Genomic DNA, 21550 nt, shown 5'->3' with positions numbered 1-21550 from the left:
CACGGGACCTACAGGTAGCTCTTGCCACTGTTGATGTCAAAGTGCACAAGTCCACCATTAGAAAGAGGCTGCAGAAATTTGATCTACATGGGAGGTGTGCCAGGAGGAAACCTTTGCTGTCCAGAAAGAACATCAGGGCAAGACTAAAGTTTGCCAATGAACACTTAGGCAAAGACCAGCACTTCTGGAACAATGTGCTCTGGACAGATGAGTCAAAGGTAGAGCTATTTGGCCACATTACCAGAAGACATGTTTGACGAAAACCAAAGACAGCATTTGACCACAAGAACCTGATACCAACTGTAAAGCATGGTGGTGGAAATATGGTTTGAGGCAGCTTTGCTGCATCAGGGCCTGGGCAGCTCACCATCATATAATCCACTATGAATTCTTCATTGTACCAGAGGGTGCTTGAGGATAATGTGAGGCCATCTGTCGGAAAGTTGAAGCTCATCCGAAGGTGGACCTTGCAACATGACAATGACCCTAAACATACCAGTAAATCCACCAAGGAATGGCTGAAAAGAAAGAAATGGAGGGTTCTGGAATGGCCAAGTCAAAGCCCAGATCTAAATCCCATCGAGGTGTTGTGGGGGGATTTGAAACGAGCTGTGCATGCAAGAAACCCCTCAAACATCGCGCAGCTGAAAGAATTCTGCATGGAGGAGTGGGCAAAAATTTCTCCCAGTCGATGTCAGAGACTGGTAGACAGTTATAAGAAATGCCTACTTGAGGTTGTTTCTGCCAAAGGGGGCAATACCACCTATTAGAGCCAAGGATGTACTTACTTTTTCCACATGCGAAATTTGCATTGATGTTTATTTAAATTATACAATGGACTACAAAATGTAAATGTTTCATGATATTTGTTATATTATATCACCTTTATCTATCAATATTGTTGAACTGAAGATCAAATAGCTGTATGTTGAAATATGTTGAAAAAGTCAAAACTACTTTTCACGTGACTGCATGTGTATCTATTACTAACAGGACAACCGCTCGTCTGTTCAGCTTTATTCTAAAGGGTTCCTGCCCTCATATAATAATAAATTTGATACTGTTAGAAACCTAATGATTGATTTTCTTGGTTGAAAAGCTAATTTAAGCAATTTACTTGCTACAAAAATTTGTCTCAGTTTAAACATAAAGATGCCCATTTTAACCCCCGTCTTTCCGGTTTGAAGAAGAAGCGGGAATAGGAGCTTAATGCAGTGGTTCCAACAGTAACATTTTTATTATCATACGACAGCAGGAACCCTTTAGGATAATATGTGACTGATATGGAAGGAGCACACAAAATTACATAGAGTAATATTGCTCAAAACAATAGAAAAATGTATGAAAGTACATGGAAGGAGAATACAATCAACAACCACAGCTACCTTCACAGCAGCAACTACAATTACATGTTAGAAAACATTCTTGTTTTCATGTGTTTCACCTCATTTTATATCTTCATTGAGACTCACAGATAGACATGCAAAATATTTGTGAAATACAACGTGCTGTGTTTTGATTAAACCCATCAGCGAAGCGACGGATACACACGGCTAGTTGTACATAAAATGAAGCACGAGATGCTCTCCGTTCATTGAGCTAAGCTGAGTTGAGTCTTGTTATTCGTCCATTGAAAGTGGCATGACTGATGAACCAATGTATGACAGCGATGACTCCATTGAGCTCATGTCATGTGGTATGCATAAATATGCGAATGCGATAAATGACTCCGTTGTGTGAAGAAAGGTGTAAGTTCGCTAAAGATGCGAATTTTTTATTTTATAAACCACCTCACATCCTGGAGGTTCCCTCCAATAAGCACCCCACCTAGGAGAGGTTTGAACAAAGAAACACCCCACCTTCCAACAAGCAGTATCCATAGGTGGGGTTGAGGGAGTTGAAAACAATAGATGTTCAGGGCATTTATTGGAGGAAATCCGGTACGTTGGAATGACGCGATTAACAGACGCCGCGTTTTCCCTTGGATTAACTTGCAGAATCGACGCTGTGAACTTTCCCTCACATCAGTTCTTATTTTGATCTTGTTTGGGTTCGTTAGTGGAAGCCCAGAACTTTGCACTTTTATCCCAATTTTCCCCCTTGTTATCTTTTCAGGTTTCGGATCGAGAAAAGGTAGATCAACTGCAGGAAGAAATTTTGCGCGTACAGGTGATTGCCGCTCTTGATAATGTGGGAAGTTGCATTTTCTTTCGGATCGTGAAGAAGGAGCACTTTGCACGATTGTTTGTTTTAGTTGTTTGTTTGGAATTGTTTGTTTTAATAAAAAATTGGCATGCTCCCAAGTAAACGAGGTCATGTTAAAGGGTATTGAACATCCTCTCAAAGCTTTGTGATTTCACCAATGATCGTGCTGTTTTGCCGGACCGATTACCCGTATGCTTATTGTGTGCAGCTGAAGTACCAGCGGATCCTGGAGCAGTTGGAGAAGGAGAACAAAGACTTGAAGAAGCAAATTCTCCAGAAAGATGACAAAGGAATCCACCATCGGAACATTAAGGTTGATTAGGATTAGAAATCTTGGAGCCCATTGTTACTCGTCTTATTGTTACTAGTGGACCAAGACCATTCATTTTATTAAAGTATGGAAGTGCTTATTTGTTTCAAATTGACACCTTATTGGTGTACTCGTGCCCACTCTCCGCTCAAGTCGTGAATTACGAGAGAAGATGAGGCATGATGGAACTCTGATTGTTTTAAAAAAAAATTCAAGAGAATATTATCCTTTATTGTAAGCTGACCGGGCAAACCAGGTGGTGCTGACCGGGTGGACCCCGGGTGGTGGACCGGGTGGTGGACCGAGTGGACCGGGTGGTGCTGACCGGGCAAACGTGGTGTGGTGCTGACCGGGCAAACGTGGCATGGTGCTGACGGGCCCCCGCAGCTGTGATGACCCCCCCATGCCTCCCAGAATTTCCATGTTTTAAACGTTTCCCAGTGTGTACCCTGGATTAGAATAGGTACACCGTATCCCTGCATATAGGTACACCGTATCCCTGCGGTGTACCTGCGTGTCGTAAGAGATGACTAAGAGGGTTGGCGTCAGGACGGGCATCCGGCCATAAAAAAACATTGCCTCAAAAAGAGAACCATGACAATTACAACTACATATGGGCAGGGTACAGCCAGAAGTGGAGATCAGTTTCTGAGGTTTGGGACATGGAATGTAGGGACAATGACAGGGAGATCAGGAGAAGTGGTGGAAGTATTGGTCAGAAGAAGAGTGGACATATGTTGTGTGCAAGAGACGAGATGGAAGGGAAGTGGTGTGAGAATGGTGAAGGGTAGGCAGGGACAGAAATACAAGTTTGTGTGGCAAGGGTGCCTGGAGGGTGTGAATGGTGTTGGTGTCATGTTTTCTGAGGAGTTTGTAGACAGTGTGGTGAGTGTGACTAGAGTGAGTGATAGGTTGATGATGGTGAAAATGATGATTGGAAAGCTCTTGGTGAACGTCATCTCGGGATATGCTCCGCAGGTTGGTCGGAGCGATGAAGAAAAGGACAAGTTCTGGTGTGCGATAGAGAAGCTCATGGAAAACGTGAAAGATGAGGAAGTTGTTGTGATAGGAGGAGACCTAAATGGACATGTGGGAAGGAGTATGGATGGTTTTGAGGGAGTTCATGGGGCTACGGATATGGTGTGAGAAATGGAGAAGGTGAAAGGATTTTGGAGTTTGCTGATAGAGCTGATTTGTTGATTTGTAATACTCAGTTCCAGAAAGAGGATAATAAGCTTGTTACATACACGTCAGGTGGGTCGACGACAACCGTTGACTACCTGATGGTGCGTAGGCGAGATAGGGGGCACCTCCGGGACACAGGTGATCCCGGGGGAGGAGGCTGTTTCACAGCACCACTTGGTTGTCTCCGACATAAGGGTGAAAGGTGCGAGGAGAGCTCGGCGGGTGAAGTACCAACCGAGAATGAAGGTGTGGAGGTTGAAAGAGGTGACAGTAAGGGAGGCATTAAAAGAGAGGCTGAGTAGGGTAGAGGATGATGTGGTTGAGCTTGAAAGTGGTTGGATTTCAATGTAAGCTAGTCTGTTGGGAGCCGTTGGTGAGGTATGTGGATGGACAAAAGGACCACCGAGGCACTCGGAAACATGGTGGTGGGATGATGAGGTTGGAAAGAGGATTGGCGAGAAGAGGAAGAAGTTCAAGGAGTGGCAGAAGGCGAAGGGTACGGGAGCAGAAACAGCAGAGCATGAAAGTTATAAGGCAGCCAAGAAGGCTGCAAAGAAAGAGCCGGGTGGCGGGTTCGGGAAAGAGCCGGGTTCATCAAAGGCGCAGGAGGCATGTAGGAAAATGTTCGGAGAATGCTTGGATTCGGAAGAGGGTCAGAGAGCAGCATTCAGGATTGCAAAGCAGATAGCGAAAGAGAGGTGTGATGTGATGGGGGTGAGTTGCTTGAAGGATGAAGTGGGACAAATCGTTGTGGACCCAGATGGAATTAAGGGAAGATGGAAAAGATATATGGAAATGCTGTTGAATACAGAGAATGAATGGGATGGCAACATAGAGAGTAACCCAGTTTTAGGACCCGCCGAGAAGATAACTGAGAAGGAAGTTGAGTAAGCAATAAAAGCAATGAAGAGTAGAAAAGCGGGAGGGCCGATGGGAGTTGTGGGAGATATGTTGAAGGCAGCAGGAAGTTGGGGTGTGAAGAGAATGACAGAGATCTGTAATCTGGCGGTGAAAGAAGGCCGTATTCCAGTGGATTGGGAACTGAGTACCCTCGTCCCTCTATACAAGGGGAAAGGTGACCCTCTAGAGTGTGGCTCGTACCGAGCGATAAAGTTATTGGAGCATGGAATGAAGGTATTGGAAAGGGTGTTGGAGAGGAGGATAAGGAAGAAAGTGAAAATCTACGAAATGCAGTTTGGATTTATGCCAGGAAGAGGAACGACAGACGCGCTTTTTATTGTGAGGCAGTTGCAGGAGAAGTACATGGAGAAGAGGAAGAAGTTCTTTCTTCGGTTTGTTGATCTGGAGAAAGCATTCGATAGGGTTCCACGCAAAGTATTGACATGGGCAATGAGGAAGTTAGGAGTGGAGGAATGGTTGATCAGAGTAGTGATGGCAATGTATAAAAGAGCGCGCACAGCTGTAAGGACGAAGGACGGCAACAGTGGTGAGTTTGAGGTGAAGGTGGGAGTGCATCAGGGGTCGGTACTAAGTCCACTACTATTTGTATCTGTGATGGAGGTGCTGGCTCAGAACGTAAAGGAGGGTTTACCGTGGGCGTTGTTGTATGCAGATGATCTGGTGTTGATTGCGGAAAGTATGGATGGATTGAAGGAAAAGATGAACAAGTGGAAGGAATGTATGGAGACAAAAGGTCTGAAGGTGAATATCGGAAAGACGAAGGTGATGGCAAGTGGTAAAGCATGTGGTGAGGTGGAAAGAACTGGGAAGTGGCCCTGTGCTGTGTGCAGGAAGGGTGTCGGAGTGAACTCCATTCAATGTACAATGTGCGCTGAGTTGGTTCATCAAAAATGTAGTGGTCTCAGAGGGTCATTAACCAGTGTGGCAGCTATATTCAAATGTAAGGTGTGCACAGAGGGAGCTGCACATGGAGGAAATGTTGAGTTGGATCTTGGAGACGGCGTGAAGCTGGAAGGTGTGAAAACATTTTGCAACCTCGGAGACATGCCGAATGGAGAAGGTGGATCAGACGCGGCAACGGTTGCAAGAGTGAGATGTGCATGGAAGAAGTTTCGGGAACTGAGTGGCGTGCTGATGAGGAGGGGAGTGTCGTTGAAGCTGAAGGGAAAGGTGTGTGCTGCATGTGTGAGAAGTGTTATGATTTATGGGAGTGAGACATGGGTAATGAACGTAGAGCAGCAACGAAGGTTGGAAAGGGTGGAAATGTGAATGGTTCGATGGATGTGCGGAGTATCGTTGAGAGAGAGGAAGACAAATGATGAATTGTGAAAAATGATGGGAATAGAGCCTGTGATTGATGCTGTGAAGAGGAACAGGTTGAGATGGTTTGGTCATGTGTTGAGGAAGGATGAAAGTGACTGGTTGAGAAGAGTGATGGAAATGAATGTAGAAGGAAGTAGAGGACGGGGAAGACCGAGAAAGACTTGGCTAAAGATGGTGGAAGAAGAAATGCGGGCAAGGGGGTTAACAAGGAGAGATGCAGAAAATAGGGCAAGATGGAGAAGATTGTCATGGGGACCGCAAGGCTAACCCCCGCTCCAGCAGGGAAAATGGCCTTAAAATGCATGTTGTTGTTGTTGTTGTTGTATTGTAAGCTACCTCCGGCACTCCAATTCCCGATGCTCCTGGTAATTATTGTATCAATTAATGTTTTGTTTTTCAGAAATCACTCATTGAGATGTACTCTGAAGTTTTGGACATGCTCTCTGACTACGACAAAAACTATAACACTCACGACCAGCTTCCAAGGGTAAGGCCTGACAAAGCAACCGTGATCTTGCTGCTGCTTCCTGCTGAACCCTCTTCTTCCAGACTTAGATTTCAAAGCATTTGAGCCTCATCTTTAAACAAGCCTCATCTAACAGCGGCGTAGCCGGGCTTGTTTGATACTTTAGTTGAAGAGGACAGTATGACCTGGGTGGGGATACCAGTTAGCAAATAATGTAAGTATTAATTTTTGAAGTACTCTGAATCTCTAAGCTGTCTGTCACCATGGAAGTGAAGAGATTGCATGGAGACACTGGTTTATTACCCTGCCCTCGCAAAGCGAAAAGCAGTGTGAAGCATTCGTGTGCGTCCATACGTGTGGAGTTCGAGTGGCGTGTTTTTATTTTTAAAATTCATTTTCTCGGCAATTGTTGGCCCGATTGACACGAAATTTTACCATAGGAGTGCCTCCACGTGTAGAATTTTTCTATTCGTAATTATGACGTCATGGGACACGTGGTATGGACGCCATCTTGGAAAAACGTTACACCTATATATCTCCCAAACCGCTCAATGGAAAAAATTTAAATATGGCTCATTGTCAAGTACTCCAATGGGGAATAAGATATGTTTATGATTATGTCATCGATGCCTTCATTATGATGTCATAATTCAACAAGTACAACGCTTGATCTGATCAGTATGAAAAAAAAAATTCCTCTGCAACTGTTAGTCCGATAGACACGAAATTTTCAGAATATGAGAGGCTCCTCCTGTGTACAATTTTTTAAATGATAATTATGACGTCATAGGTCACGTGGTACAGGCACCATATGAAAATCGAAAAATGTTGCACCTCGATATCTCTGAAATTGCTCCATGGGGAAAAAATTGAAACGTGGCTCATTGTTGAGTACTCCTCTTGGGGAATAAGATATGTTAATGATGATGTAAATGTCATAATGATGATGATGTCATAATTCGACAAGTACAACACTTGATTAGATCAGTATGAATTTTTTTTCTCTGCAATTTTTGGTCCGATTGACATGAAATATTACCATAGAAGTGCCTCCTCCTGTAGAATATTTTTATTCATAATTATGACGTCATAAGTCACGTGGTACAGGCGCCATCTTGGAAAAACTTAACACCTCTATGTCCCTCAAACCACTCCATGGAAAAAATTGAGATCTGGCTCATTGTCAACTATTCCCCATGGGGAATAAGATATGTTAATGATGATGTCATCAGTGCCTTCATTATGATGTCATAATTCCACAAGTACAACACTTATCTGATCATTATGATTTTTTTTTTTCTCAGCAACTGTTGCTCTGATATACACGAAATTTTCACCATAAGAGCAGCGCCTCCTTTACAATATTTGAATGATAATCCTGATGTCATAGATCATGTGGTACAGGCGCCATCTTGGAAAATCGAAAAAAGTTGCACCTCTATATATCCAAAATGGTTCCATGGATAGAAAAAATTGAAATGTGGCTCATTGGAAAGAACTCCATATTGGGGGAAATAGGTGTTGTTAACGATTACGCCATTGGTGCCGTAAATATGATGTTGTGGCGGACACGAAAGCTCACTGGCGTGATGACATCATTCCGCGCGCCAAGTGGGCGGCGGCCACGCCCGAGGGGTAGGCGTGGCCGCGGGATATACACCGGGCGCGCAGCCCGGAACGCTCCAGTGTTACAGTGGAGCTCTTGAATAAAGACTCTTACAACTTACCGCGTTGTCCGCTTCCTCCTTGCTTACAAGCAGCGCGCGTAACACCGTGCTTCATTGGTGACCTCCGACGTTCTGGTCAGTCGTCACTGACAACCCGAACCTGCCACAGCCATGGCAACCAACGCGGTAGCGATAAAGCTCCCCGACTTCTGGGAAGCTCAGGCGGAGATCTGGTTCCTGCAGGCCGAAGCCCAGTTCAGGCTTCGAGGCATCACGGCGGACGAGACACGCTACTGCCACGTGGTCGCCTCCCTCGGGGCCGGCACGGCCGCCCGCGTCGTGTCGGTCCTGAGGACCCCACCGGCCAACGACAGGTACGAGGCGATCAAGCGTCTCCTCCTCGCCACGTTCGGCCTCACGGTGGACGCACGGGCCGATCGCCTCTTGGACCTCCCTGAGCTCGGTGACACGTGACCGTCGGTCCGAATGGACCATATGCTGTCGCTCATGGGTGACGAAACCCCGAACGCTCTATTCCGGGCGTTATTTCGACACCAGCTGCCGGCACGAGTACGCCTCGCGTTGGCCGGTTCTGCGACAACGGAACCCCGAGCGCTCGCGGCCGAGGCCGACAAGTATTTTTTTTTTGTTTTTTGTTTTTTGTATACAAGATCGAGGCTCGTGAAAGAGCGAACATTAATCGCACAGAAAGACAAACAGACACATAAAACAAATAACATCGGGAGCGTTAGAGAGAGAGGGGGAAGGACCCAAACACAACATTTGAGAGCAGGGACCGAGATACATGGAGACATCAAGAGAACTGTGGGAGGGAGAGGGCTTTGGGGGGGAGGCATGGGAAGGGGGGGGGGGGGATGGGAGAGGTATAAAACATATGGACACTGCCAGGACTTCCAGGAAAGAAGTTGGAATTTCAAACAAGGTGGATCTGTGGTGAATTAGTGTGGGTAGGAAAGATCAAGGTTTTGGATTTTTTTTTTTTTTTTTTTTTTTTTTTTTTGTATACAAGATCGAGGCTCGTGAAAGAGCGAACATTAATCACACAGAAAGACAAACCGACACATAAAACATATAACATAGGGAGCGGTAGACAAGATGGGGAGAGAGGGGGAAGGACACAAACACAACATTTGAGAGCAGGGACCGAGAGACATGGAGACATCGAGAGATCTGAGAGAGGGCGAGGGCTTTGGGGGGGGGGGGGGGCGTGGGAAGGGGGCAGTAGGAGAGGTATAAAACATATGGACACTGCCAGGACTTCCAGGAAAGAAGTTGGAATTTCAAACAAGGTGGATCTGGGGTGAATTAGCGGGGGTAGAAAAGCTCAAGGTTTTGGATGGGGGAAGATAAGAGATGGTGGTGAACAGCTGTTTTAAAGACCTGGAGGGAGGAGTGGGATTGAAGGGAGTGAGGGAGTTTGTTCCAGAGGCGGGAGAAAAGAGGAATGAAAGAGTGAAGGTGAGCGGAGAGCCGAGATTTCGGCAGTTTAACCATCAGAGGGTTGCTGGCAGATCTTGTGCGACCTGTAGGAATATTTGGGGGACAGAGCACAGAGAGAGCTGGGGGTGCAAGGCCGGAGAGGAGTCGGTAGAAGACAGAAAGACCACCTACCTGCCTGCGGTGAGTGAGTGAAAGGCCCTCAGAGATAGCTTCATCGCGGGAGATTCCAATAATTCTGAAAGCTTTGGTTTCAACAGCGTGAAGCCGAGCTAGGTGTGAGGCAGGAGCACCGGCCCATAGGGGAGAACAGTATTCCATTGAGCTGCGGATGAAAGCCTTGTATGTGGTGAGGAGCTCAGGTGTGCCGAGGAAGGACTTCGCACGACGGAGGATGCCCAGTCGTCGACTGGCTTTGGAGGCCAGCTTGGAAATGTGGTTTTCCCAAGAAAGATCATGGCAGATAGTGAGACCCAAAATCTTGAGCGACAGAACTTCTTGGAGAGGATTGTTGAGAAAGTAGATGGGAGGGTTGTCCAGTCGATCTTTTCGGAGAGACATAGTAAGAGTGTGAGATTTGTCAGGATTGAAAGACATGTTCCACTTGTTTGACCAGTCTGTGATTTTGTCCAGGTCTTCAGAGAGTGAGGAGGCAGCAGACTGCCGATCTGAGGGAAGAGGAATGGAGCGGCAGAGAGTGGAGTCATCAGCAAAGAGATAGAGAGGATTTTCGAGAGAGTCAGAGAGATCATTGATGAAGACCAGAAAAAGCACGGGGCCCAGAACACTGCCTTGGGGAACTCCAGCCTGAACAGGAAGAGGAGATGAGAGAAACCCATTCAGGGCCACACGTTGACGACGACTAGAGAGGAAGTCCGCCAGCCATGCGTGGAGATTTCCATGGATACCAAAGGAGGAGAGTTTGGTGAGCAGAGCGGGGTGCCAGACCGTGTCGAAGGCACGTGATATGTCGAGGGAGACAGCTCTAAGAGTAGGGAGTGGATGGGGGAAGATAAGAGATGGTGGTGAACAGCTGTTTTAAAGACCTGGAGGGAGGAGTGTGATTGAAGTGAGTGTGGGAGTTTGTTCCAGAGGCGGGAGAAAAGAGGAATGAAAGAGTGAAGGTGAGCAGAGAGCCGAGATTTCGGCAGTTTAACCATCAGAGGGTGGCTGGCAGATCTTGTGCGACCTGTAGGAATATTTGGGGGACAGAGCACAGAGAGAGCTGGGGGAGCAAGGCCGGAGAGGAGTCGGTAGAAGACAGAAAGACCACCGACCTGCCTGCGGTGAGTGAGTGAAAGGCCCTCAGAGATAGCTTCATCGCGGGAGATTCCAATGATTCTGAAAGCTTTGGATTCAACAGCGTGAAGCCGAGCCAGGTGTGAGGCAGGAGCACCAGCCCATAGGGGAGAACAGTATTCCATTGAGCTGCGGATGAAAGCCTTTTATGTGGTGAGGAGCTCAGGTGTGCCTAGGAAGGACTTCGCACGACGGAGGATGCCCAGTCGGCGACTGGCTTTGGAGGCCAGCTTGGAAATGTGGTTTTCCCAAGAAAGATCATGGCAGATAGTGAGACCCAAAAGCTTGAGCGACAGAACTTCTTGGAGAGGATTGTTGAGAAAGTAGATGGGAGGGTTGTCCAGTCGATCTTTTCGGAGAGACATAGTAAGAGTGTGAGATTTGTCAGGATTGAAAGACATGTTCCACTTGTTTGACCAGTCTGTGATTTTGTCCAGGTCTTTAGAGAGTGAGGAGGCTGCAGACTGCCGATCTGCGGGAAGAGGAATGGAGCGGCAGAGAGTGGAGTCATCAGCAAAGAGATAGAGAGGATTTTTCAGAGAGTCGGAGAGATCATTGATAAAGACCAGAAAAAGCACAGGGCCCAGCACACTGGGCCCAGCTGTGTGCTGGGCGACCGTGCGGGGACTACCGCCGTCTCAACGATGCCACCACCCCCGACCGCTACCCCGTACCCCATATTCAGAACTTTTCCGCCCGCTTGGCGGGCATGTCCTTCTTTTCGAAGGTGGGCCTCATACGCGGTTACCACCAGGTCCCCGTCAGGCCGGAGGACATCCCGAAGACGGCTGTCATTACGCCGTTCGGTCTTTTCGAATTTCGAATTCACCACACTGCCTTGGGGAACTCCAGCCTGAACAGGAAGGGGAGATGAGAGAAATCCATTCAGGGCCACACGTTGACGACGACCAGAGAGGAAGTCCGCAAGCCATGCATGGAGATTTCCATGGATACCATAGGAGGAGAGTTTGGTGAGCAGAACTGGGTGCCAGACCGTATCGAAGGCACGTGATATGTCATGGGAGACAGCTCTGATTTCCTGTTTGGCATTGAGGACCTCCATCCATTGTTGAGACAGCAGAAGCAGCATGTCCAGAGTAGAGTGACCTGGTCTGAAACCAAATTGATGATCAGAGATCAAGCCATTGGAGAAGAGGAAAGATTTCATATCCGAAGCAATGATGGATTCCATGACTTTGCTGATAATTGGGAGCAGGCTGATTGGTCTGTAGTTGCAAGGATCTGTTTTTGCACCTTTTTTGTGTAAAGCGGTAATGTTTGCTGATTTCCAGGATGCTGGCAGATGACCTTGAGCAAAAGATAGGGTGAAAAGAACAGAGAGAGGGTGAGATAGAGCGGCAGAGCAGGATTTTAGGACCCGTGGGCTGATGCCGTCTGGTCCAGTTGCAGAATCAGAGTCGAGGTTTGACAAAAACTCCTCCACCTTGTCAGGAGAGAAGGACACAGAGTCCAGGAGCAGTTGGGTTCGAGTTCTACGCGGCTTTGGACACGCAGGCGAGTTTCGGTGCGGCCGTAGCGGCTCCCGAGCCCGAAACTGCTGCGGGTGCCCACCCCTACTACGCGATGCACCGCGTAGCCGCTGAACCTCCTGCGGGTGCCCACCCCTACTCCGAGGGGCACCTCGTGGCGGCCGCCACGCCTCGCCACCACCACCGCGGAAACCACGGCCTCCGGCTTCGCCGCAAACCTGGTGCCATTTCCACGCTAGGTTCGGCCACGAGGCTCGGCAATGTCGCCCGCCGTGCTCATTCGGCAGTTCGGGAAACGCCCGGGCCGGCCCTCGGTAGTGGCACTGAGCGCCGGCCGATTAAACAGCCTCCTGTACATAACGGACACCTTATCCGGGCGCCGTTACCTGTGCGACACGGGAGCGCAGGTGAGTGTCGTTCCCGCCGGTACGTCCGACAAGCAGTCCGTGGGCCGGTGTCCCGCTCTGCTTGCTGCCAACGGTACGCCCATTCGCACATACGGAAAACGCTGCCTTTCCCTGCGGTTCGGAGGGCAGGTTTTCCGATGGTCGTTCGTGACTGCCGACGTTCCTATGGCACTGCTTGGCGCGGACCTCCTTTGTGCCAATGGCCTGTTGGTCGACGTAAAGCACAGAAGGCTTGTCCAGGCTGAGACGTTCAGCTCGCTCGTGTGCGCGCTGCCCGCCTCGTTGAGCAGCTCACGGAGCGGCTCATCGAGCGGCTTGCTGAGCGGTTCGGTTCCGGCCAGGTTCATCTGTACGCTTCCGGCAGCGGACGAATTCACCCGCCCTCCTCACCCGTTTCCCGGCCCTCACGCGGCCCACCCTCTCGGCGGGGACCGTCAAGCACGGGGTGGAACATCACATCCCCACCGCCGGGCCACCGGTCTACGCCCGGGCACGCCGCCTCGAGCCGATGAAGCTCGCGGTAGCTAAAGCCGAGTTTGCTACACTGGAGCGGCTCGGCATCGTGCGGCGCTCCGAGAGTGCTTGGGCATCGCCGCTCCACATCGTGCCCAAGCCCGGCGGGGGATGGCGACCGTGCGGGGACTACCGCCGTCTCAACGATGCCACCACCCCCGACCGCTACCCCGTACCCCATATTCAGAACTTTTCCGCCCGCTTGGCGGGCATGTCCTTCTTTTCGAAGGTGGGCCTCATACGCGGTTACCACCAGGTCCCCGTCAGGCCGGAGGACATCCCGAAGACGGCTGTCATCACGCCGTTCGGTCTTTTCGAATTTCTTCGGATGCCCTTCGGTTTGAAGAATGCGGCTCAGGCGTTCCAGCGCCTCATGGACAGCGTCTTGCGCGACTTGGATTTCGTCTACGTCTATCTGGATGATATCCTCGTCGCAAGCGCGTCCCGCGAAGAGCACCTACACCATCTCCGCACACTCTTCGAACGTCTGGGCCAGCATGGCCTGATCGTGAACCCCGCCAAGTGCCGGTTCGGTGTCACTGAAATCGACTTTTTGGGGAACCGCGTCACCAGGCACGGGGCCGTCCCCCTACCGGCCAAGGTGGAGGCAGTGAAGGGGTTTCCGCGCCCCCGCACGATCAGGGGGCTCCAGGAGTTCCTGGGCATGGTAAACTTTTACCATCGGTTCCTGCCCCGCATCGCCCAGCTCCTGCGCCCCCTGCACAAGGCCCTCCGAGGGAAGCCGGGCAAAGGTGACGTTACCTGGACCGAGCAGATGGACGCGGCATTCGTGGGCGCGAAGCTCGCCTTGGCTAACGCCACCATGCTCGCGCACCCGGCGCCCGATGCACCGATCGCCCTCACCACCGACGCCTCGGACTACGCGGTGGGCACGGTGAACGAGCAATGGGTGCGTGGAGCTTGGCAACCGCTGGCGTTCTTCAGCCGGCAGCTTCTCCCGCCCGAACGCCGGTACAGTACCTTCGACCGCGAGTTGCTCGGGCTCCACCTGGCGGTCAGGCACTTCGGCCATCTGCTTGAGGGCCGTGCATTCACGGCCTTCGTCGACCACAAGCCTCTGGTGTTCGCGATGGGCAAGGTCGCCGAGCCGTGGTCGGCCCGGCAGCAGCGTCACCTCTCGGCCGTGTCCGAATATACGACGGACATCCGGCACGTCGCGGGGAAGGACAACCCGGTGGCGGATTACCTTTCCCGGTCCGTTGCCCACGCGGTCCACCTCGGCATCGACTATGCCCGGATGGCGGCGGACCAGGCCGCCGACCCCGACGTCCAGGCCTTGCGGACCGCCGTTACGGGCCTCCGCGTCACCGAGGTGCCGTTCAACGGCACGGGCACGGCCCTCTGGGGCGACGTCTCCCTCGGGCGGCCTCGCCCCATCGTGCCCGTGGGCTGGCAGCGCCAGGTTTTCGACGCCATCCACGGCCTGTCCCACCCGGGCACGAGGGCCTCCCAGAGGTTGATCGCCGACAAGTTTATCTGGCATGGCCTCAGGAAGGCCGTCCGCGGCTGGGCCAGGACGTGCCTCGCGTGCCAGCGCGCGAAGGTGCACCGACACACCCAGGCCCCATTGGCCCCGTTTGCGGTGCCGGAACGTCGGTTTGACCACGTTCACGTGGACCTGGTGGGACCTCTGCCGCCCTCGCGGGGTTTCACCCACGCCCTGACCATGATGGACCGCACCACCCGGTGGCCGGAGGCCGTGCCTTTGGCGTCAACGACGGCGGCGGATGTCGCGCAGGCGTTCATCGCCACCTGGATCGCCCGGTTCGGCGCCCCCTCCCACATCTCGTCCGACCGTGGCCCCCAGTTCACCTCGGAGCTCTGGGGGGCGGTCGCGCGGGGGCTCGGGGTTCAGCTGCTCCGCACCACAGCCTACCACCCCCAGGCTAACGGCCTGTGCGAGCGGTTCCACCGCTCGTTGAAGGCCGCGCTCCGGGTCACCCTCCGCGACGGCGGCTGGGTCGACAGGCTCCCCTGGGTGCTGATGGGCCTCCGGACGGCGCCCAAGGACGACCTGCACGCATTCGCGGCGGAGTTGGTCTTCGGGCAACCGCTGCGGGTGCTGGGCGAGTTCCTCCCCGACTCCACGGCACCATGGTCCGCGGCGCAGGAGCGCTCCGAGCTGCAGGAGACAGCCCGGAGGTTCGCCCCGGTGCCCACGGCGCACCGCGGGCACCCACCTACGCACGTCGCCCCGGAGCTTCGCACCGCGGAGTACGTCTTCGTCCGGCACGATGCCCACCGGACACCACTGTGGCCCCCGTATGATGGGCCTTTCCACGTGCTGGAGACCGGGGTGAAACATTTCACCTTGGACATCGGCGGCACTCCTGACCGTGTCTCCATAGACCGCCTCAAGCCGGCCCACCTCGACGTGGACCACCCACCGCCGGTGGCTCAGCCCCCGCGTCGGGGCCGCCCCCCGGCACGCCGCCCCCCGAGCCTGCACCCATACCGGGTGCAGCCGGAGGCATCCCAGCTGGCATCCCTGCACCCCGGACGCCGCCAGTCGCCAGAGGGCGCTTCGGCCGGGTCATCCGTTTGCCCTGCAAACTGGCCCTCCAGGTGCGCGGGAATTCTGGGGGGGCGCGTGTGGCGGACACGAAAGCTCACTGGCGTGATGACATCATTCCGCGTGCCAAGTGTGCGGCGGCCACGCCCGAGGGGTAGGCGTGGGCGGTGGCCACGCCCGAGGGGTAGGCGTGGCCGAGGGATATACACCGGGTCCGCAGCCTGGAAGTCTTGAATAAAGACTCTTACAACTTACCGCGTTGTCCGCTTCCTCCTTGCTTACAAGCAGCGCGCGTAACACCGCGCTTCAATGTCATTATTAGACTGGGACAACGCTTAGTCTGATCAGTTTGAAGTTTCTTGAGTGTGATCTATGCAACAATTATATTAGAGAATATAAATGTATGATGCCATTGCTCACGTGTTCTGGTAGTCATATTGGATCAAAGAAAAAAACAACCCTGAATAAACGGAAGAGTTGGCTTGCACCAAATTGGCTGCGCAGGGTAAGTATTTTATGAATACAATCTAGTTCTATATGTTTCGATGTCAACCAAGCCTGGTGTTGGGCTAGCGGCTAGGGTGCCGGCTTAGGATCCTAGGATCCTGGGTTCGAATCCCGGTCGATCGCTGAATTAACGCCAGGGGGGTTGACTCAGCCTGTCATCCTTCCGAGGTCGGCTAATTGAGTACCAGTTCACTGGTAATTCCCTGTGTGTCGTAAAAAGGCGACAAACAGGGTTGGCGGCAGGAAGGGCATCCGGCCGTAAAACATTGCTTCAAAAAGGGGACCAAAAAACAACAACCACGGTCCCCGAAAAAGGCCAACCCCCGGTTTGCGGGGAGAAATGGCCTCTAAAGGTGGTTATAATGAACCATGCACTGCTTCAATCCAGTAACTTTGCAGTCACGACAAAGGGATGGCAGTGTTAGGATTATATTTACTATATTATTATTATTAACGTTATTATTATTATTATCACAAAAACAATACTGCTGTATTAAGAAACCTGGGCTAATTTGCCCGAAGCGGCGTGAAAGTGAAGCTGAAGGCAAGGCATGAGGCCTAAGGCCTATACATACTGTGTCATTGGAAGATCCGTAACGTCGATGCTTTCAATATTTGATGGTCATTTTAGCAATTGGTTTGTTTGTGTTTTACCCTGACTGAAAAACGTAAAGGTAGAGCATGGCGATTGTGATATATGACAGGTTTGACGATCTGTTCGGCTTGAACAGCTTAGAAATAAATAAAAATGGCGGTGTGTGGCGTCAGCCGTCGTATGCCATAATGACATCACAGACATAATCACATCATATCACCCCTGTCATGTGACCAGATCCTCAGCTCTGATTGGTGTACCTCTTTGAGGGGCATACATACTGTCGTGCAACCGCCGAAATTTAATATATGGCGATCGCGGATGCCGATCACGAAGGCTTTTAACTCCAAGGCGGAAACTCAATGGCGGATTCCAAAATCTAAAACACCTAAGCGCGCGAAATGGAGGGAAGTGGTGCATGTCCCCGCAGCCTTAACTGTGAAATCAACCACCCGGTAAACTGCGTTCAGATAATATGTACAAAAAGTAATATAAGGGTTTATTGAATAAAGGCAGAGACAGGAAAAACACGCGCCGGTAATAAATATCCTAAATCGGGATCCCGCACACCGACTTCAGAAACAAAACGAGGGATTATGGATTAATAAAAAGAACACGTCATGTAAAATGTACACGCGGAGCTCGGCTTAGCTGTCTTGTCGTCTTCAATTCCCGGCCTGGAAGAATCCTCCGTCCGCCTCGCACGCCCCGCTAGGCCCGAGCCAACGCCCTTGCCGCTGCACACGAGGTCCGTGCACCAAGCTCCAAAGCACCACGAGGTCCCACAGCAGGACAGCGAGCTCCACTCGGGCTACACCCCAGCCCAACTCGGGTCGGGGTCTCTGAACTGCGCTGCCAGGAATCCAACTGCTCGGGCTCAACTCTCGAACTGCGCACTGCGAACTGCCAACTCCGCTTGGGCTCTCTGCGCTCAACTGAACTGCTCTCTGCGCAACTCCACACGCCGTGTCTCAACTGCTCAGGATCGCACCGGGACTGTAACTCAACTGCTTCTTCTGAACTCGACTCCTCTCAACTCCTGCTCAAATGCGCACACGAACTCTCGATCCAAACTCTGAACTGAACTGCCAGCCAAGGCGTCCGGCGCTGTTAATATCCCTCGCTGGTGACGTCAGCTTTGGCGCACTGTTCTGCCAATCAGAGCCTCCCCCGACTCGCCAGCTCGCTCAGGTCACGCCCACTGCGTCACTCCACTACCGTCCCCCTATTCCTTGGTCACAGCATGTGCTATGCGAGGCGGGTAGGCCTCCCGGAGGTGTAAATGGTGGCGGCCAATTGTGGCGGTGTTCTGGCCTGATTTCTTCCTCAGTCATGTCAGGGGGAAAGGCGTCATTTAGTGTTGTACTAAAGGTCCTAACTAATGTTTAAGTGATGTGCAGTGCCATAAGGGACAAAGGTTTGATTACGAGGTGAGACATACAAGGGCTCTACTCATTATTCCCTACACTAACTAACACACGAATCTCCTGGTAGATTCACAATCGTACATCTTAACCCGACAAACGCCTACACATGACTTATTACAGGAAGTGTTCCTTATCGCGACATCTCAAAGCATGTTACCTACTCAGATCCACTCTGCTCTACATATATCGCTACCCAAATTCGTAACACAGCTCCCCCCCCCCCCCCCCCCCACACCCCCCGGAACGGTAGCTCCTGCAAGGTTCACTGCAGGCGTTACCATTCCAGCCTTAACACTTACTGTCACACACTTAATTAACCTATGAAATAAATCAGGAAGGGCTGTGGGAAGTGAGTCGGACTACCTACCTACACTTCCTTAACATTCTAAACCCCTTAACCATCATGCAAGTATGTACATTCATGTATTTACAATGGTCTTCATTCCATCGCTCCTGTAGTGGGAGGAACAAACAACACCAAAACGAACTTCACCACAAAACTTAATCAACTTACCAAAAATTCAAAACTCTAACCTTTGTACATACCCCGGTCTACAGAACGTGTCCCCCGGTGGATGCCACAAGACACAACCTTACCTGCGGGGCCATCCCCAATGCACCCCCTAAATTTCCACGGGCCCTGTCCAGGTGTTACAGGTGAGTGACATGGCTCGGTGGATTTCGCCCACATTCATACAACACAAACCCCTTAACCACGCATACTCATTCCATAAATCATCACTACACAAACACACAACCAGCACTTATTTCACCCCCCTGCAGGACCATGGCATTGACGTCATATACAGACTTGGCATTTAATATGGAATATATATTTTTTTCTTGACGGGTTTACTTTCTTAACTCAGTATATCAATCTGGTGAGTTTCTTTTACACTTTGGTGATTTATTTGTTAAAAGAACCATGTCACTGATTGTCTGTCGCAGGAAGAAGTCAACAACAGGATTATATCACAGGTGGCGTGGCAAAATGTACGGACAGGTGCATTTGATGATTGGCTTCACAGTCGGGTATACAAGGGTTGTTGCGTTCTGTATTAGTGGAAAACAACTGCTGCACGTCTCCAAAAGTTATTGCTGCTTCCTCTGGAGATGGTCCGTCAACTCGACAATGCTGTTTGTCATGGAGTGGTGGCTTTACGAAATTACGGCATGAAACAGCGTGCTATTGCTCGGCAGTATGGCATCACTCAAGGTCAGGTGTCAAAGATCCTGAAACGAAATGCTGAGAGTGGTGTCCCTACTCCAATATCGAGGCCAGGACGTCCCCACAGAACCACAAGGAGGGATGATCGCCAGCTGCACCGGTTAGTCCGCAATGGCCGTACCAATTCAGGTAATCGGCTTAGGGCTGAGTGGCAGCAACTGACAAATGTGCCTGTATCCAGAAGGCTAGTCAACCAACGACTGGTTCAAGCAGGCTATCGTGCCAGGCGTCCCCTGAGAAAGCCACGCCTGACCAGACAACACAGCCAGCGCCGATTGCAATGGGCCAGAGAGCACCGTCAATGACAGCCAGAACACTGGAATCACGTGATCTTCAGTGACGAGTCTAGATTTCTGGTCTATCGTCAAAATGGCCGCGTCCGAGTGCGCAGACAAGTGCATGAAGCCTACAACAAAGATTGTATCGTGCCAAGAGTCCAAGCTGGATGTGGTGGGGTGACCGATTGGGCTGCTTTTCATGCAGGGGGCAAAACTTACCTGGTTTTTCTGAATGGAATCCTGAACCAGTTCAAGTACAGGGCCATTCTGGAAGAAACATTGCTTCCATTTGCTCGTGCAGCCTTTCGAGGAAACTTTGTCTTCCAAGATGACAATGCATGGCCTCATCGTGCTCGCATGATCCAACACTTTCTTGCTGACCATGGTGTAGAGCATATGGAGTGGCCTGCCATGTCCCCGGATATGAATCCGATAGAGAACTTGTGGGCAGAATTCACGCGTCAAATCGACCCCTTGGACCAGCAGTCGACCTCTGTGCGTGAATTGCAGCATGCTATTGTCACTGCATGGCAAGTGATTCCTGTCAAAACCTTGGCAAATCTCGTGAACAGCATGCCTCAACGTGTACGTGCTCTCCTGAATGCTCGTGGGGGTTACACGAAGTACTGAACTGTAATTTTACTGTCCGTAATTCCAGTCGTAATTTAACTTTTGTTTTTGTTAAAAAAAAATTTGGCTAATGTGCAAAATAAAGAGATACTTCTGGAAAACGTACAGAAGTTTAACACAGGACTGTCCATGACTTGAGTTCGATATCAGTTTACATCACTTTCAAGGATCAATTTATTTGTTTCGAAATGTCAAATGTGGTTTTTGTTTCTTCTAAAGGTCACATTAACAAAATCTAGAATAATTTCAACATAATTCCAATGAACTTTTGGTTCTAAGACATCTTGAAAAGTAAGTTCACCCCCACCAAAAAAATATTCCATATTAAATGCCAAGTCTGTACATGTGTGTGCATTCCTCAACTAGGCAGCGGGAGGTACTGCACAAAAAGATGGTGGGGGCGCTTCAGGCTTGGTGCCCGCAGTCCCAATACAAGTCAACCGACTTACAAGTTCATTGCCCCCTCCCCCGCCCCCCTTTACCTCTTGGCCCGTAACAGCCCCTTTCCGCCGTTACCTCACCGGTGAGGGTCTCCACACACACCAGGCTCCTCCGCGGCCTCTTGCTTCAGCGCAGCAACACGGGTCACCCGGGGACTTCCTCACCCCGCGGCGCCCAACCAGACCCTCCACCGACGAGCTCTAATTTCCAGTTACCACTGGCTGCCAGGGTTAATTGCCGCAGAGAGGGGGGGGGGGGGGGGTCGCAGGCATCGCTCCTCAGAGCTTGATCCGTACCTGCGGACACACACACCTTCCCCACCCACAAGACCCCAAAACACACTTCCTCCCCCGCTGCCATTCCATTCTCAACACAACTCAGCACAATTCCAATGATGGTGTAAAATATGTTACAAGGCTTGCCATGGCCTGCCACATGTGAAATCCCATTCACAGTTCAAATCATTACATTTCCAAAAGCACAATAATCACCCCTCTGTCTCCAATAATCATCACTCACTCTCAGTTTCCACTCTCACGACCACATCAAAACACAACCACAACACCAACACAAACGCCACCCACAAGACACTGTGTGGCCCCCATTCCATCCCCTCACCGGCCATGTCGTCACTCTCACCCGCCTCCCAACTCCAAATTACATGTCC

The 21550-nt window shown here is 50.9% G+C and overlaps 1 protein-coding gene across 1 annotated transcript in view; it reads left to right on the top strand.

Annotated features, from left to right (window-relative positions):
- Window positions 1-21550, top strand: part of LOC144891575 (dynamin-like GTPase OPA1, mitochondrial) — a 180747-nt gene that overhangs the window by 105290 nt on the left and 53907 nt on the right. Inside the window, 3 exon segments of the mRNA XM_078775183.1 lie at window positions 2116-2169; window positions 2414-2518; window positions 6345-6431. Coding sequence (XP_078631309.1) covers window positions 2116-2169; window positions 2414-2518; window positions 6345-6431 — 246 coding nt within the window.

The sequence above is a fragment of the Myxine glutinosa genome, chromosome 4, assembly GCF_964187855.1.
Source record: "Myxine glutinosa chromosome 4, kmMyxGlut1.1, whole genome shotgun sequence".
NCBI classification, from domain to species: Eukaryota; Metazoa; Chordata; class Myxini; order Myxiniformes; family Myxinidae; genus Myxine; species Myxine glutinosa.
Note: the sequence above shows the minus strand (reverse complement) of the source record. Positions and strands in the feature narration are given on the sequence as shown.